The sequence below is a fragment of the Lathyrus oleraceus genome, chromosome 2 (genome assembly GCF_024323335.1).
Source record: "Lathyrus oleraceus cultivar Zhongwan6 chromosome 2, CAAS_Psat_ZW6_1.0, whole genome shotgun sequence".
NCBI classification, from domain to species: Eukaryota; Viridiplantae; Streptophyta; class Magnoliopsida; order Fabales; family Fabaceae; genus Lathyrus; species Lathyrus oleraceus.
In genome coordinates, this window is record NC_066580.1 from 110,940,120 (window position 1) to 110,958,000 (window position 17,881).

The 17,881-nt window shown below is 32.8% G+C and overlaps 2 protein-coding genes and 1 non-coding gene across 3 annotated transcripts; 1 reads left to right on the forward strand and 2 right to left on the reverse strand.

Annotated features, from left to right (window-relative positions):
• Positions 1-600: 600 nt before the first annotated feature.
• On the reverse strand, positions 601-1,823 carry LOC127121198 (universal stress protein PHOS32). Its single transcript, XM_051051770.1, has 4 exons — positions 1,479-1,823; positions 1,266-1,375; positions 1,065-1,183; positions 601-947 (listed from the first exon to the last, which is right to left on the reverse strand). Exons 1-4 carry the CDS (start codon positions 1,651-1,653, stop codon positions 842-844), a joined length of 510 nt encoding a protein of 169 aa, XP_050907727.1. The 5' UTR covers positions 1,654-1,823; the 3' UTR covers positions 601-841.
• Positions 1,824-5,167: 3,344 nt separating this feature from the next.
• Positions 5,168-15,092, reverse strand: LOC127118350 (uncharacterized). The gene is made up of 14 exons (XM_051048529.1): positions 14,641-15,092; positions 14,454-14,538; positions 13,244-13,346; positions 12,610-12,694; positions 12,358-12,444; positions 10,445-10,878; positions 9,591-9,669; positions 9,326-9,502; positions 9,187-9,240; positions 8,481-8,573; positions 8,322-8,390; positions 6,739-6,785; positions 5,833-6,549; positions 5,168-5,601 (listed from the first exon to the last, which is right to left on the reverse strand). Exons 1-14 carry the CDS (start codon positions 14,761-14,763, stop codon positions 5,223-5,225), a joined length of 2,532 nt encoding a protein of 843 aa, XP_050904486.1. The 5' UTR covers positions 14,764-15,092; the 3' UTR covers positions 5,168-5,222.
• Positions 15,037-15,110, forward strand: TRNAR-UCG (transfer RNA arginine (anticodon UCG)). The gene has a single exon. It is a non-coding gene; the product is annotated as a tRNA-Arg (tRNA).
• The last annotated feature ends 2,771 nt before the right edge of the window (positions 15,111-17,881 follow it).

The following is a 17,881-nucleotide window of genomic DNA, read 5'->3' on the forward strand; positions in this document are numbered from 1 at the left end:
CATTTTATTGAAAATTAGTAAGATATTCGTGTATATATATATATATATATATATATATATATATATATATATATATATATATATATATATATATATATATATATATATATATATATATATATATATATATATATATATATATATATATATATATATATATATATATATATATATATATATATATATATATATAGGGATTAATTACTATACACTGTCAGTGTAAAAAATTTTACATCATCGGTTCATCACCATCACCCATTTGTATTACTTTATAGATTTTTAAAATAAAAGTCAAACTTCTTTTAATATCCAACGTCTATAATTAACTGACGGTGTAAAACCCTTTTACACTGTCAGTGTATTTCAATTAATCTCATATATATATATATATATATATATATATATATATATATATATATATATATATATATATATATATATATATATATATATATATATATATATATATATATATATATATATATATATATATATATATATATATATATATATATATATATATATGAGATTAAAGATAATACACGGTCAATGTAAACTATTTTTACACCATCATCCAATAGAATTATAACGTTCTGTAAACTATAATTATTTTATTAAAAACAAGTCTCTCATCCATATTCCATAATATAGGGCAAATAACTATCACTATGAGATGTAACTAAGTGATAAATTGTAAAGATGATTCCTAATACTACTCAAATTTATATGTTAATTACATACAAAACATGCCCCAAAAAAAGACAATTATTCAAGCTATTCAAAGGGTACAATACTTTAAGTGATTTATTTTTTTCATATGTATATAAATTTAAAGTAAATATCAATAATATGAATGCCTAGACTTTGAAGATTGCATTCCCTTGACCACAGTGACCGGGCAAGAAGCATTTGTAACCACATGCTTGCTAACACTTCCTAACAACACACTGAAAAAATAAGAAAAAACATGCCAAATGTTTAAACAATCTTTTGAATCAAATTAATCACAAAAATTCTCTTAAAACATTCAAGTTAATTTAGTGAAACATAAATTTTAGTACTACCTTTTAATGGTACCTAAACCCCTGCTTCCAACAACCAATGAATCCAAATGAAGATCTTCCACAGCACTGCATAATTTCTCCCTTGGATCTCCCCAATACACCTTTGCAACTACCTTTGCCTGATTCAAAACATCAATACTTCAAATTAAAAACAAAGTCCGAGATATCGACATATATGATTATATTCAATTACGTAAATACCCCTTTGGTTTTGGAAGCAGTTTCAAGAATATCTATGACTTCAACATCCTTGGCAATCCCATATTGCTTTGTAAAGTTTATTTCTCTCAATTCCTCTAGAGGCACCAAAGCTGCAAACTCATTAAAAAAACATAGAAAAGTTGTCATAGATTGTGATGCAAGAAAGAACTACCTGTGATATAAAAGAAAGAGAATGAGAAAAAGGGCACTAACGTGAACCAGTGTTTTCGAAAAGCTCTTTTCTGGTGTGATCAGCTGAGGGAGGTTGAACAATGATCATGATGATTTCATCATTTTTGTTGATCAGATTATCAACAGCCCATCTAAGTGCTAATTTGCTGGTAGGAGAGAAGTCCATGGCTACTCCAACTTGGTGTGTTTTTGCCATCTTTCTTTCACTGATGTTGATAATAATTTTAGACTGGTTATATCCTTTTTATAGATGAGGTTTCATTTAAAACCAAGGAGTTATGTTGTTGGCTGGTTTTGGAATTAACAGAGAAGAATGTTCAAGAAAGTGCTATAGTTGGAAAAGAAAAAGAGAAAGGAATTTCTAACAAGTTTGTTTTGTTCCTTAGAAATTAAAAATAAAAAGAATTTCTAACCTAATAACTTATATAAAATAATTTTGATATCTGACACGTGTTAATGTCAAATATCAGACACCGACACTTATGATAATAATAATTTTCATAACACCGACAATTTTGATTCAAAATATGTTGGTGTCTAAAACGTGTCGATGTTAACCGTCAAACACTTACACGTACATTTGATTATATTCAATTAATTTTAATAATCTATATAAAACAATTTTGATATCTGACACGTATTAATGTCAAGTATCAGACACGGACGCGTATGACAATAATAATCTTCCTAGCATCAAAAATTTTGATTCAAGTTATATTAATGTCTAACATATGTCGATGTTAAGTGTCTAACACTTAGAGGTACATGTGATTATATTCAATTAATTTAATTTTTTCATTAGAGAATATTATATATATATATATATATATATATATATATATATATATATATATATATATATATATATATATATATATATATATATATATAAAGAAGAAAGGCATAAAGAAAGTGAACCTTGCTTTTCCTTACATAGAAACAGAAAGAAAAATATAAATACAACCATCATACATTTCCTTACATAGAAACAGAAAGAAAAATATAGATACAAGCATCATACAGGTGTATATCATTCTTGTCAATGTCATGGATGCCATGTCACATCTTGTCTAGCCAATTACTTGCATTATTAGGTTGAATGAAAAGCGTGAAATTTTTATTGCTTTAAAAAAATAAAGACCAAGTTTGTCGACTGAGTTGAGTTTAAAAATGAAAATTCAATTCCGCACACAACATAATGTAGAAAATCAATGGTGTGGAAATACATGGCAATTTAAAGACTTTCTTGAAGAACATAACATGTGTCAATGCAGTGGGAGCCACTTTTTTTCAACCAGCACTTATTTAAATTATAACTTTTCATATTGAAATGAGTTTTGATACATACTTTCTAAGATTCGTTCTCCTAAATTTTTACCCAAATAATTTACTTTTTCAAATTAATTTCTCATGTTTAAAGAAATTTCTCAAAATACTTTATTTTTAAACGAGGATGAAGTGTTCTTATTAGATAAATTGGCGACAATTTTATAGAGAATGCATCAATTGTATTGACGATTTTATATGGTATTGTCAATTCAATTATCGTCAGTGTACAAGTGCATAAAGGAGATGTCAACTGGTCTGACATCAATGTACAAGCAGAACTTTTTAATATAAATAGAGGTGTCTCCTATTATTTACTACAATTCACACCTCATTTCAAATTCTTCTTTCATTTTTATCACTAGCTCTATCATGATTCTTAAAACTAATTTGTTATCTCTAACTAATTTATTTGTCTCTAACTATCATGATTATTGTCTCTAACTAATTCATTTGTATATTTTTTTATTTAGATGGTCGGCTCATATGACTTACAATATATGTCATTTGTATCGTTCAATATCGCAATCTCTTTGATCACCTTACATATGGAGATGTATTGTCACTAAACGAATCAATTTATTTTTAATTTTATCCATTTTATGATCTAATCTTTTTTTCTTCTACGGTTCATCTAACGTCCATATTTAAACTTAGAACATCAACATGAAGTCAGAGAAGAAGATGCAGTCATTTAGACTGCATGCACGCCGATCATCAGATTCACCGTAGTGGAGATGCAACACAGTGACCGTGTCAAACTGCAATTCGGAATGTTTCAAAACATCTCAAATCTCCCGACTGACCTCGGCCAATGGCACCAACTAAAAATTAATGAACAATGAAACTTTGTCAATCGGAAGGACTTTGCTAAATCTAAGTGTCGTAAATGGAGGAAGCGTCGTGACCATGTCTTATGTGACCCTTTGATGTCAACGTCGTCTAGACCAACTAATATTTATATGGCTTGATACAAATCGGTTGCAACTGGGTTTGTCTCCGCATAGAGGTATTTATGCGACCACAAAAAATCACTTACACACAAGAAGTTTCAACGTCAAAATGCTCAAACATCAAAACAACTATGTGACTTTCAAATACCACAACAATCATTTCAATCATTCTCCAACGAAGCGTTCACATCAATGTCCCCCTTCAATCGTTCAGGCCGCAAACCAATGCCCCTCTTCAATCGTCCAGACCGCACAACAATGATTCCTTCAACACATCCCAACTACTCTGATATGGGTCGCAAACTCATTTACGGCAGTGTGTCGCTCCATACATAGTTCTTCTTAAAAATGGAAGAACTTCTAAGGATTCTGTTGATGTTCCTGAGACCTCAAATCCTCAAACACTTGAAGTGAATCAACGAGGACAACAACTAAGAGTAGTTAGGGGGTGTGAAATCGGTGACTGATATGACCAACCTGATCGTCGTCGTTAATTTATGTAAAAGTATTTTTAATTAAATATTAATGTTTATTATTTATGCTAAAAAAACTTATCGTCATCGTTAATTTATGTAAAAGTATTTTTAATTAAATATTAATGTTTATTATTTATGCTAAAAAAACTTATGTTTCAACACTGGTGTCAGAACAATTGACGTCTCCATTATACATTTGTACATTGACGCTAATTGAATTGGCAACACTATATGAAATAGTCAACCTAATTGGCACTTTCTCTTAAAAATATAAAATTGTCGTCAATTTATCTCGCTACATTAGAAAAGTTTGGAAAAAATTTTGATACATGAATTATTTTGGGAATTAATTTGAAAAAATGAATTATTCGGCAAAAACATTCTCATTGTCCACCACTCCATAATTACTTTAAAGTTCCACATGACTTCTCTCGATTAAATTACCTACATTTTCATTTCAACCTGTTAAGAGTCTTACATCGGATAATATATGACCGAAACATGTGTTTATAACTGAGACAATTCTCACCTTACATGTCGGTTTTGTAGGGTTGAGTTAAGCCCAATCACATTTCTTAACATGATATCAGAGTCTGGTTGAAGATCTGGTAAACCACCTAACTATTAGTTTCGCTATCGGATCACCCAAGATTCATTCTCACGCTCCAGTTTTTTAATCTTGAGCATGAGGATGTGTGTTAAGAGTCCCACATCGGATAATATATGATTTAAACATGTGTTTATAAGTGGGAACAGTCCTCTTTCTACCAACCAGTTTTATAGGATTAAGTTAAGCTCAACCATGTTTCTTAACACAATCTCATATATAATTTATTATTTGATTTACACGAACCATCAAATTTATTATTTGATCAAGTTTCTGGTGGTTTCAACTAGTAAAATTTCATGTATAATAAACAGCATATCAAAGCTATGATACAAGAATCAAAACCTCTTAAAATCACAATAAACACAATTATAATGAATAAATAAATAATAGTTCAATATTGTTATACAGGTGCAGGAGAAAGTAGAAAGTCTGGTTGTTTCCTCTGTAGCAGAATCCCACAAAAGGGACATAATGGTTTCGAGGATACTGCTTGAGAGGAAGATCTATTTGAGGACTCTGAATCTGGACAACATGAAGACATCCTAAAAAGTGGTTCTGGAGGCAATCTAAACACAACCCTGTGGCAACATACACAAAACCATAGGGGGCTATTAGGACAAACCTCCATACAAACAGCACATCTCAATAACTTACGCCGTTTAACATTATCGCTGGTACAATCTTTACTTTGACAAAAACCAAACTCTGGGGATTCAAATGGAACAGCTGCAGAACAATAACTGCATGACTCCACTGCTGAACATCTCTTGGACGCAGACCTGTTTTTAAGAAAATACAATTTGCATTGTGATTAGCAAATTTTCTAGCTCATTAGTTACAACAAAATCCTTATTTTGTTCATTATGACTGAAAAGGAATATATTTTTTATTCAAGAAAAAAGGTCGTCAAAATAGAAAGAACCTATATCCTCATGAATGGCAATGTGCTGTAATATACTGGTTGACTAGTAAAACAATCTATAAAGGTGTCAGTTTGATACAAGCAGTACCTTTTTTCACGAGTAACTTTCGGTACAATGAATTTCAACTGGTCGCGTATGTGTTCCTGATTTAAAACAACCCATTGTTCCATTTGTTTCAATCCAGAAGGATGCCAGCGGCCAGATTTAGATGGAGTGGATTTTAGATGGGACTTGGTAGTTTTAACAGCAGAGAAACTAAAACCCACGTGCCTTTCACGGAGCTCTCTTTCACTGCCTAAAAGAATTTCTATCCACTTAGTCATTTGCCCATCAATGACAGGACATACCCCTTCTACATTTTGAACTTTGCTGTTTATTTTGGTTATCTGATCAGGATCCAGCTTTGCTAACATTACACGTCTACACAATATATTGAGTAAGTGTAGCAGCCGAGAAGGAATGTCTGACAACCTTGAAATGAGACGTGATAAGACTTCTTCAGGAGGGAGATTCGTAGGAGATTCCATAAATGATAATGAGAGCCATTTGATCACTAACTGTTCTACATATTTTGAGTTGTTATCCATGAAAGCAAATAATGTTGCACATAAATCCCATAAAACCAGAGCCTTTTCAAGACATTGATACTGGTTTAAAGACCATATGATATTGGTCCCCCAATAAGTTAATTCTTTCTCAAGAAAACTGGGAAGTTCTTCAATGCAACGTGAAAAGGGAGATTTCAACCAAACATCCATTTGTAGCCCACCAATCCAAAAGTAGTCAATAGCTGCCCTTAGAACCCTGTCCAAATTTGTCAAATTTTAATTCATAAAATCTCTATTTAGAAAATACATGGAACAAAAAGAAAATAAAAGATAGCTTAGGAGTGTAAACATGAGGCTCCCCAATTTTGTTTCTTGTTTCAATTTTCAAGAAAAATCAACCCATAAGGAAGGACACAAATATACAGCCATGAAATCATGTTTATACCTTCCTTCATACATTCGATTCAGTTTATCAACATCAAAGCAATGAACCTGTAATAAACAACCAAAAAATAACTCAGAAATAACATAACATGTTCAAATCAAAAGCAAGGGAAATTATTTTTCATGGGTAAGTATACTTGTAGCCGGAAAATGCACAGAATCAATCCATTCATCACATTCCTCCTTAAAACAAAAAAAAAAAGTAATGCTAGAACTTAGAAGCTTAAGAAACATAGATTGACATAAATTGTTGGACCTCAATTAATTGGGGTTGAGGAATTGATGCTGAACTACTAGGGCCAGCCCAAGGGTAAGCGACCCAAGCAAGGGATTTAGGTCTCAAAATTTTGGGCCAAAAAAAGGCCTTAAAAAGTTGAATTTAGTTATACATTATTAAAATGACATATAATTTACATTAATTCTCATAGTTGAGTGGGTAAAAAGAAGGACTCATATCTTTTGGGTCTTCGGTTCAACTCTTGGCAACCACAAAAATTCACTTTTTTAAAATATATTTTAAAGGCCTCATTTTAAAAGTGGCTTTAGGCCTCTAAACAGGCCGGGTTGTGGCTTTAGGCCTCTAAACAGGCCGGGTTGGCCCTGTGAACTACTAAGGTCACTTCTTCTACACATTAGCTAACCAGAATAAATAAATAATATTGTCTCTGTTCCTTTATATAAGAGACAAATCATTTTTTAGATTGATTGAATAATTAATGTATCCAAGTCTACAAACTGACCAAATACATTGATTATTCAATGAACTTAAAAACTGAATTGTCTCTTATATAAAGCAACAGAAGTAGTAGTATAGTAACGTAACAACCAAAAATCTATAAAAATCATTATCATGGGGAAGATCATTCAATAAAAAGATTTCATATAGGAAATTATTGCAAGAAACAAACATTTGTGATTCAAACAACAAATTAAGGACAACAGAAAATGCAATCTACCTTCCCTCTCTTTCATTCTTTTTCTCTCTCAGTTTCTATCGTTGTTACAGTTTCTTTAAGTATCTATCAGATTCGGGTAGATACAAGGGGTTACATATTTCCTTTACGATCTGTGTGATGAGTCAATTCATGCAATATGTGTTGAAATTTGGGAGGCAGCAATTCAAATTTTACAATATTGTGGGATATTTAAATGCAAATTGGGTTGGTTCACTTATTGATAGGCGATACACTCCAAGTTATTAGGCCTTTGATGGAGGTCCGATTATTCAATCTAGTGAAGAGGCTGAAAATCAAACTATGACAGTGGTAACTTGTGAGCTTCCATATGGGTGAAACAAACAGTTACTTCAAAAGTTTAAATTGAATTTGGTCGTTTGTCGAATGAAACCGTACTCTAATAATCAAGTTGTTCTCCAAATTTCTTCAAACCCAGTCTTTCATGAAAGAACCAAGCCTAGAGAAATTGATTGTCAATTTACCATGAAAATATTCTAAAGAATCCAGATGATGATTACTAATTTAATCTACTTTCTTTATTTAGGGCTACACAGTTGATTGCTGACATTTGGGCTGCTGCAAAATTGAAACATATATGCAAGATTAAGATGGAAAAGAAATATCATACACTTGCAATAACAAGATTTCCAGGGGACACAGCTACACCAAAACTTGAATCATATGCATCTCTTGAAGGCTGCACAGAAAAAATGCATATTTTATTTAGTAGGGAAAACAGAGATAAAACAAAACATGATATAAACTACAGAGTATGGTAACACCATACGCAGGTTGACTCGTTACTACGGGGCATCTCAGAAAATTTGGTTATTTCCTCTAGGCGGCGCTCGTGCAAAATCCATCCACGCAATAATTTATCCTACCAACAATTCAGAAAATACTCATCAACCACAGATACATCTTAGGAAACACAAGTTATGGACATCTTTGCAATCATATCGAAAAAACGGAAGGGGGAGAAACAACATTATTCTTGAAATGTTTATCTGAACCTGTTGGGAGTTTAATGTTTATTTCATTAGCTGAAATTGCTTAAGAACTCTTTGGTTAAGATAACCATAAAAATAATTATTGTAGATAATTTATCACTGCATTATGCAAACTAGTCCTAAAAGCAGCTCAGATTAACCAGTTCTAGAAGGCTAAGCAGTTTCATCACATTTTGGAAGCTTGCATGCATGCATACAAAATTAAGAAGACCTGTTCAATATAACTTAAAAATTCATACAGCAAATGACACTCTAAACTGCAAATATTCAAGCAATTACTTGAAAGGACCCAGTTGTAATCCATGATAAGACAGTTAGGAAGTAAAGTTTATTTACCTAGAGAAATGAAATGCAGAATGTAACTGGTGGAAGATAGAAAACTTGTTATGGAATATGGATTATCGAATGTATTAATGTCTTACAATTATAAATTTAATGATACATTGTCACAAATTGGACAGGTCAGTTGAAGGAAAATAAAACCTGGCTACAACTGCACAAAAATCTTCCACCAAACGCCCAAGCTAAACCGGTAACCTGAAGGATATAAAAATGTAGAAATCAATAGAGGAATGCAGCCCAAGTTTTCAATCAATGTCAAAAAAGAATGGAATTAACTTACAGCATAGTAATGTGCATCATATGACCCAAGCTTATCAAATTCCTTAGAAGATATGTCGCACAGCCATATCTCAATAGAACCAGAACATTTGCCTATGGCTAAAAGCATCTTGGAGGGGTATTGAGCATGCAGAGTTACTGAAAGTACCGAAACTGGGACAGCATTGACAGTTATAACCTAATTAGAAATTGAAAGTTGCATAAACGAATTATTCATAAAGAATATATAGAAATGAAAAGAAATTTAAAAAATAAGTGGGATGTACCTCCTTCAATAACAATAAGGATGTTTGATCAACTTCTGATGATTTCAGATTGTTTTTGTCACCCAACCAAACTTTCACACTACAAAGCACATATATATCTCAGCTTAGACCAGATAATAGGTGGTATTAAGTCTATTAATCAGAAATGCGGGGATTAAATCTATTAATCAGAAGTGCGGGGATTAAATCTATTAATCAGAAGTGCGGGGATTAAATCTATTAATCAGAAGTGTGAGGATTAAATCTTTGACCACTTATTATTCGAAGATTATTAGGTACACAGCCAAAAGTAGTGCATCTTATACACACCTTGGGTATGTTATTAAACTCTGCCTTTCCGTCCGTTATCTCCACATGGAACAGCAAAACCAAGAAAACCACGTCAGACCGCGCCATTCCGTCACAAATGGGTGACTCGGCTGGAACGACTGTGATAATGGGATTGGATTCGGAATGACGCCACTTTGACATGGCCGCTCCTGCCGTGTCTGCCGTATATGATATTACCCTTATTTTTTAAGGATAATAAGGTTATTTTATTGAGTTTTATTGCCATTTGGAAGTCTGTTTTGCTCAAGACTTATGGTTTTTATTTCTAAATATTAATACTTCATGAATTTTGATTAATTTATTTTAGTTTTTAACAATTATGTGTTCATTAGCATTAACTTCATTAGTGTCCGCGTCACTAAAATGTCATCCGTTCCGCTCCCCGTTACCTTTCTAGGGATAGCCATGCCGCGCCGCTATCCGAGATTGATAACATAGATTTATATCAAACAATTACCTCAGGAATGAAATCAAAACACTCATGGCATTCATATCACACAATTTCATAAGCATAACCAACTCACCTCCCATCAGAGCTTCCAGTAGCTAATACAAGTAGAGGATTTGAAGAATCAAAAGCAAACAACAGCCAACTCATTGTTGTGATCCATGAATTGTGTGCCTGAAGAAAACCAGCAAACTTCACAGCAGTTGGGGCTTTTGTCTCCTCAATAGTATAACAATCTGGTTGGTCAAATCTCCAAAAAGAGATTTCACCAGACTTCCCTCCGACAGCAAGAAGACTGACAGGAGCACTTGTATAAGGATCAGGACAAAACTCAGATGCTACACACAGCAAGGGAGACCACGAAACAACAAGCGAATAAAGCATTACAGTACGGGAAGCATATTCCTCTGCGCTTATCAGTGGCCCTTTTTTCAACAGTTCGTCATTAGGTGTGACAGAATCGGCTTGACCTGATGCACTTTTTAGCAGACACGGTCTAACGCTAGGAACCTAAAAATCAAATAAACACAATTAATGGTGATCTTGGACGAAACTTAAACACAGTGGTTTCATGTAGAACTTAACCATTAATTGCAAGAGGGCGGTGCTATACTGGTCAAAGTGCAACTAACTGTAGATTAAATTTAGTTTACAAGAAGTAAAGTTGTGCAATTTACTTTTCATGAAACAGTTAAGAAACAGCAAAGAATTGCTGAATTCTTAACATCAATTAAAAAACTGCATCACATTTTGATCCTCAAAATTCACCTCTAGACAAAGTAAATGACATTGTACAAATATTAAAATACAAACAAAAGTTAATTGCTTTCAAGGGTTAAACAAAACAAAACAAAAAATCTACAAATATACCATGGATACATGTAACATGGAAGTTAAATGCGCATCAGTTGTTACAGAGACTCGTGTAGCAATATTGGATGAATGAAAAAGATATACACATTGTTTTGAATGGTTTGGAAAAAGCACACAATAAGATGGAGTCACAAAAAGACATTCCTAAATTATAGGTTTGCACGAAGACTAAACTTTGAGAACTTATTTTTTATCTTGGTACTAAATGTGCTTACTTTATAGGTCTGTATGTTGGGAAATGCTTTTTTTGAGTTTCATTTACTAGAAGTAAAACAGAATATCTGAACTGCAATCTTCGTAAGAAGAACAGAACTTCTACCTTACAAGTGAAATTGGAGACCAACCCATACGACAAGTTGCACAGATATATCATGTCTATCGTACACAATGACAAAAGGATAGAGGGAGTTGTCAACCATAGGATCCATGGGCGAAGGATAAAATGTGAGAATGTTGAGTGTGAATTGCATATAAAAATATCACTATAAAGAAAATAAATAAATAAATGCCTCAGGGCTTTAATTGCAATGTTATATGAGAATAACAGGGGGTTTGATTGTTAGACTCTAAAGAACCAAAAAGAAAGGTTAACATTGTAGAGTGAGAATGTTATTACTTAAGATGGATGATTAGGAACAAAATCATTAGAGAGAAAGTTGGTTTCCATTGTAAAACAATACGGTAGAATATCTCATAGGTGACTTGGATATGTGTGGACACAGCCATAGAAGCACTAGTAAGGAGACAGGAACAAACAGGAGATAGAAAAATAATAAGAGCGAAAGGAAGACAGAACTATTAAATAGATTTAAATGGCATATCTATACACATGGTTCATGATATGACATCATTTGACGCATGTAACCCACCCAATCTAATGGAAAAATATTTTGGTTGTTCTTGTTGCTTGTATACATGTATATAGACTAGTTACACATATGGTATTGGTAACAAAACATTAGTTCACACACACTTTGTATATAGTTTTTTGCATGTTATTTGTTTATCTTAGCTTTTCAAATGTTTGTTAGAGAGAATAAAGAGAAAATAGATTATACTGCATGGAGAATCACAAATGAGAAAGCAACAAAAAAATGGGTGAATGAGGTAACTTACTTTAGAGAAATTTAATGAAGAAACTCCTGTACCTCGAAACCTGGTACATTGAAAGTATTTGAACAGCATTTCAGTAATGTCCACAACCTAAACATGATAGGAATAAAATATTAGACTTAAAACCATGTATGGATACAATATTAAGACTCCTAAATACTTCATGTTGCACAAATCCATAAATGGGAATTGCTGAAAATTTTTAAATAAAGTCGATTCCAAATCCAGAAAACTAACCACTTATATTAAACATACCTCTACCCATTCAGCACAAAAATCACAAAAAGGTGGACGATAAACTTTCACGTGTCCTTCAGAAGTGCAAATAGCTATCAAGCACCTGTAGCAAAACAAATCTCAAACTAATATTTAAATGCATAAAAGTAATTACAAAAATGTTGAACTAAATGAAATAAACCAACTACAACTTTCCAGCAAAATTATAATACTGAGTCCAAGAAAAATTCTCTGCAATTTCAACTGTATACAACCTAGAGTCAACACTGAGAAAAATATGGTTCAGCTAACCACCAACCTCAATCCAGGACAGTGTTAGCAATTTAACAAACAACAACCAATCTTAATCTCATCACATGAAGTTGGCTATAGGATTAGATGACAACATAAATCCCTATATTTTAAGTTCAGAGATAATTTGTTTACCTCAAAAAAGTTCTTGATGGTTTGACCAATAATGTTTCTTGGTCTCATTCTATCATAAATGTTCAAATCTTTAAGGTGAGAATCTAAGCGTTTTTCTACATTGGAAGCTACCTCAACTTTCTTTCGAGTGATTATTATATTTCATTTCATTTTGTTTAGTATGAACAATTTAATATCCACCCCCAAAACATTGACTCGGTGATTCAGGAAACATGAGAAACCGTACCCTGAGTTGGAAGCCATGCCAAGTGGAGACCATGATATTGATCGAACAACTGGCTTATCATCCCGATACAAAGCCGTGGGCAGGAGACCTCCAGAGAGTAAATCTGTGTATAATTCAATTCCAACATGTTAACACTTTGCTTAGTCCCGTGGTAAATGAAAAATATTGAACTCTCATTTAACATTACCACATATGAATTTATATCACAAACACAAAAGTTCATAATTGCCGCTTAACAAATAGAACACACATTTCTATTAACATAGAAATACTTCATGAATCAGTTTATGAAAAAGTTCATATATGCTAGTGTAGTTGCAATAACATGTGCAAATCAAACATGATCATACTAGAGTTCAAAAAGAAAAAAGATATTGGAGTCAATGCAATTTGATCTGCCACAACAATGATTAGGTGCATAGGGCCAAGCCGAGCAGCTCAAACTGGAGCTTTAGGCCTTGAAACTTTGGGCCATACCAAGGCCTCAAAATATAAAATTTAGTTATAAATATATATAATGCCAGATTATTTATGGATGTTTGCCTAGCTCAATTAGTCAAGATGAGAGCCTTATATCCTACACCCGTTGGCACTCAACTACACGTGTCGGACAATTCAAACAAACATTTCATAAAAAATGCTTTTTCTATACTTTAACACACTTTATATATTCTTTAGAACAATTCTCACTCACATCTAAAAAAGAATTAAATATGTATTGAAGCAATGTCATCAATTAGAGATTAAATACATTAATTTTGATTAGAAATTTTTCAACTTTTTTAATAATAAATGGATAAATAAATGTCAAATATTATCATTTATATAACGGTGTGTGTCCTATGTTTTTAACATTATTAGTGTCGCGGTGTCCGTGTCATGTCCTGGTGTCCGTGTCGGAGTCTATGGCTCCATGAGTTGGTGACACAGCTTAGAAGAACTTATGAAAACAGCCTATAGGTTACAACATGTTCAGAAACTGTTTTCAGATTATTTCCATAACATCATCAAATAGCTTATGAAAACACCTTGTAAATTATTTTTAAAAAACAGTTAGTCTTTACTTTATGTAAAATAGCTTATATGATGCGTATGTTGTAAGTTGATTATTCAAACAATATGGCTATATACATTTGTCTAGCATCTAACAATTCTTAGCAAAGTGTGCACTATAATGACACGAGGCAGAAGTTGAGAGAAGTTCAAATACCTGTTCTTTCTACAAACCCTAAAATGCGAGGCCCGCCGGGAAAGACTTGAATCAATCCACGTGGTCCATTAGGCGAGTCTGGTCTCTGCAAAAAAACAAAGCAGAAAACAGAGTTATTAACAGTTGAATTTAATGATCAATTACGAAGTAATGAAGAGAGAAAGAGAGAAAGAGAGAAAGAAAGTACAAGTATGGTAACGATGTGTCCAGAAGCAACGGCAATGAGATTCTCATCAGACCAAGCAATGGCGTTGGGAAAACACGGTGCACCCATAAGCATCGCTGACTGTAACGGACTTGGACAACTCATGCTGCGATGCGGTTGCGCACGAGATGAACAAGACGACGGTTCGAATCCCTAAACCTAACAAATCAATACTATTTAACTTGATTTTCTCCGTTTAAATTCAGTTATGGCGCTCGCTACAATGAATTGGAACGTGTGAGGGTATTTTTGGTATATCTCGTGCAGAACCCTACTCTCTTCTTCTTCGTCTTGCCGTTTGCAAAGCCCTATTACGATTACTTAATAGTAGATAAACCAGTACTGTAGAATGAAAAGCGGGAAATATCACACAACAAGGACCGCATAGCGCAGTGGATTAGCGCGTCTGACTTCGGATCAGAAGGTCGTGGGTTCGACTCCCACTGTGGTCGTTGCTTTTTTGTACACAAACATGAATTTGCTTAACAACTCTCCGTTTTTATTTTTGACACCTCCCTCACAAATATCTCTTTTCAAAACGTGAATGAGGGATATATTCCATGTTGATTTAGATAAATATAATTAAAATGAGGTTTGGGACTGTGTTTTCAAAAAATATGTAAATAATAATAAAACTAAATAAAGTTTACATATCTGAATTTGATTTTTTTTAGGTGAAACAATTTTAAACTCAAAATTTTAAAAAACATATAGCATGATAATGATTTATGTTCTATATTAATTTATTAGCTTATGGTATTATTATACTTCATACAATTACTTTTTTAATTTTTGTTAATTTATAAGCATTAATAAGTTGTTATGTTTGAAAACTGAAATTTTGTGTAAGCTTCTTATTCAATTTATTTGCATGAATAAATTTATAGAATTCTCTTTTGTAGATTTTATAGTTATGAAATTTATGTTAAGAATTTTATTTAATAAAAAAAATATTTGTATGAACTTGATTATAAGTCATGTGGTCCGGCCAATAATTCAATGACTCAATAGTTTGACCAGATAAATGATTGATCCGAGTTTTAAAACATTGATTTAAAAATATAAAAATAACTTTGTTATAAAATTTGTGAATTAAAGTAAAAAGTCTTCACCCCCATAAACTTAAAACTATTAAAAAGTCTTTCACCCCGTAAACTTAAAACTATTTTAGTAATCAATTCACTGATGAAAAAAGTTATTTGCTTATAGAACAATATCCGAACACACCATCTGAATAGTGTTATGCAGACACACCTTTAATGTAAATTGAGTTTTATTTTTCCTTTCTATTTAGTAAGTTTGAAAAAAAGTCAAGTGAAACAGATCTATGGTAAAATCTATCTATTCCTATGGTTATTCATTAAAGTTGACTTCATTAATTAATCATCTTCCATCCCTATTTAGTAAGTTTGAAAAAAAAGAGGAATCTGATGTGAAATATTGCAAAATCTATCTATTTCTATTGGTATTCATTAAAGTTAACTTCATTAATTAACTCTAGAGGTTCCTCCAATTGGGTTTTTGGCATTTAAAGGATATTTGAGAACATAAACCATTTGACATCCTCACATTAATTTTTTAGTCATTTGTCATCTTGTTTCTGGCAATGGCAATACCAGCATCAGATACAGGAGGTACATAGCCAATAGTAACTATGTCCCATAGGTCAGTGTCATAACCCAGAAAGGAACTTTTGATTCAGTCTTTCCAGTAATAAATTTTTCTCCATCAAAAACTGGAGGTTTGGCATTGTAACTGTCTCTTTCATTGGTGTTGGCCATAGTGTTTTTCTCACGCTGGATCTCTTTACACTGTTAAGTGTTTGATTAGAAAATCAATAACCGAGTCACAACACTGATACCAACTGAAGGTTGAGAAAAACAAGAAAGGGGGGGTTTGAATTGTTTTAACGAATAATAAAAACTTTTGCAGATAAAACACACGCGAAAAAGTAAAGTAATTAACACAAAAGTTTATCCTGGTTCGCTTGAAATTCAAAGTTACTCCAGTCCACTCGACCAAGGTTATTTCGCCTTCAACAAGGACTTAATCCACTAATCTTGAAAGATTACAATATGAGCGTCTAAGAAGATAAAGATCTCTTAGCCCTCTCAAGTTTACAAACTTCACAAGTCACTTGAGGAAAATTCAACAGTTTAATGAAAAATACAATTATGTGCTTAGTGCTTTTAGGTAAGCAGAAGTACATAAAACAGTAACAGAAGGATAGTTCACACTTTAGAGCAATAACTCGTGTGAAGGAGAATGAATAAGGAATTTGAGATTGGTTTCAGTATTCTCGTGTGTGTGTTTTTTTGTTGATCTTTGTGAATATGATTCATCCTATATATAGGGGTTTTGTCGAAGAGACCGTTGGAAGAGAAGATCTTGGTATTGATGGACGTTTAATGTAATTAATCTCTTTGTTCTTTCCATAGCAGTTTGGGGCGCTTTAACTTTCTTCCAAAATTAGATTCTTACCATAAGTGAAAGACTTCATAGATAGGTCTTTATTGATCGTTTCTGAATCAGAGTGCAAAGATCAGAGTTTTTGTTCAGCGTGTGCATCTTCAGAAGGTTGCTGAAGGTTGATTGACTTCAGAGGTTCTTGATGTCTTCCCGATACTTAGTGCATCAGATTGAGGGATCATCAGACCCTATAGTGCACTCTTCAGAATCAGAGCGTCTGATATCTCTTTCTTCGTTGAGCTTTGTAAGCTTCCTTTGTTCAGAGTCAGAGCTTCTGCTTGAATACCTTCTAAGTGGTCATTCTGGACTTGCGTGTGTATTTGATATATGTTTATCCGACCTCTTTTTTATTAGAGTCTTGTACACTTAGATAAATTTGGTAGGGTACCAATTTGTTTCATCCTTTGTTATCATCAAAATCTTAGAGATGAATTGTAGACACATAATCTTGTTCTTACAGTATCATTTGTGGATGACTTAGAACTTGAAGTCTTTAAATCGTAGACTTCTTTTCGGTGTCCTTTGCTTTCTCCTTATTTTCCTTCTTTTGACTTTTTTCATGTTTCTCAAGATTCATGAGCTCTTGCTCATGCTCTTAAAGCTTACCAAACAATGTTATCATGTCCAATGTTCTTAGATCATTGGCTTCATTAATCGCGATGACCTTTGGTTGCCATTCCATGTTAAGACATCTTAAGATTTTGTTAGTAGCAACATCATTTGGGGTAGTTTTATCAAGAGAATTTAACTGATT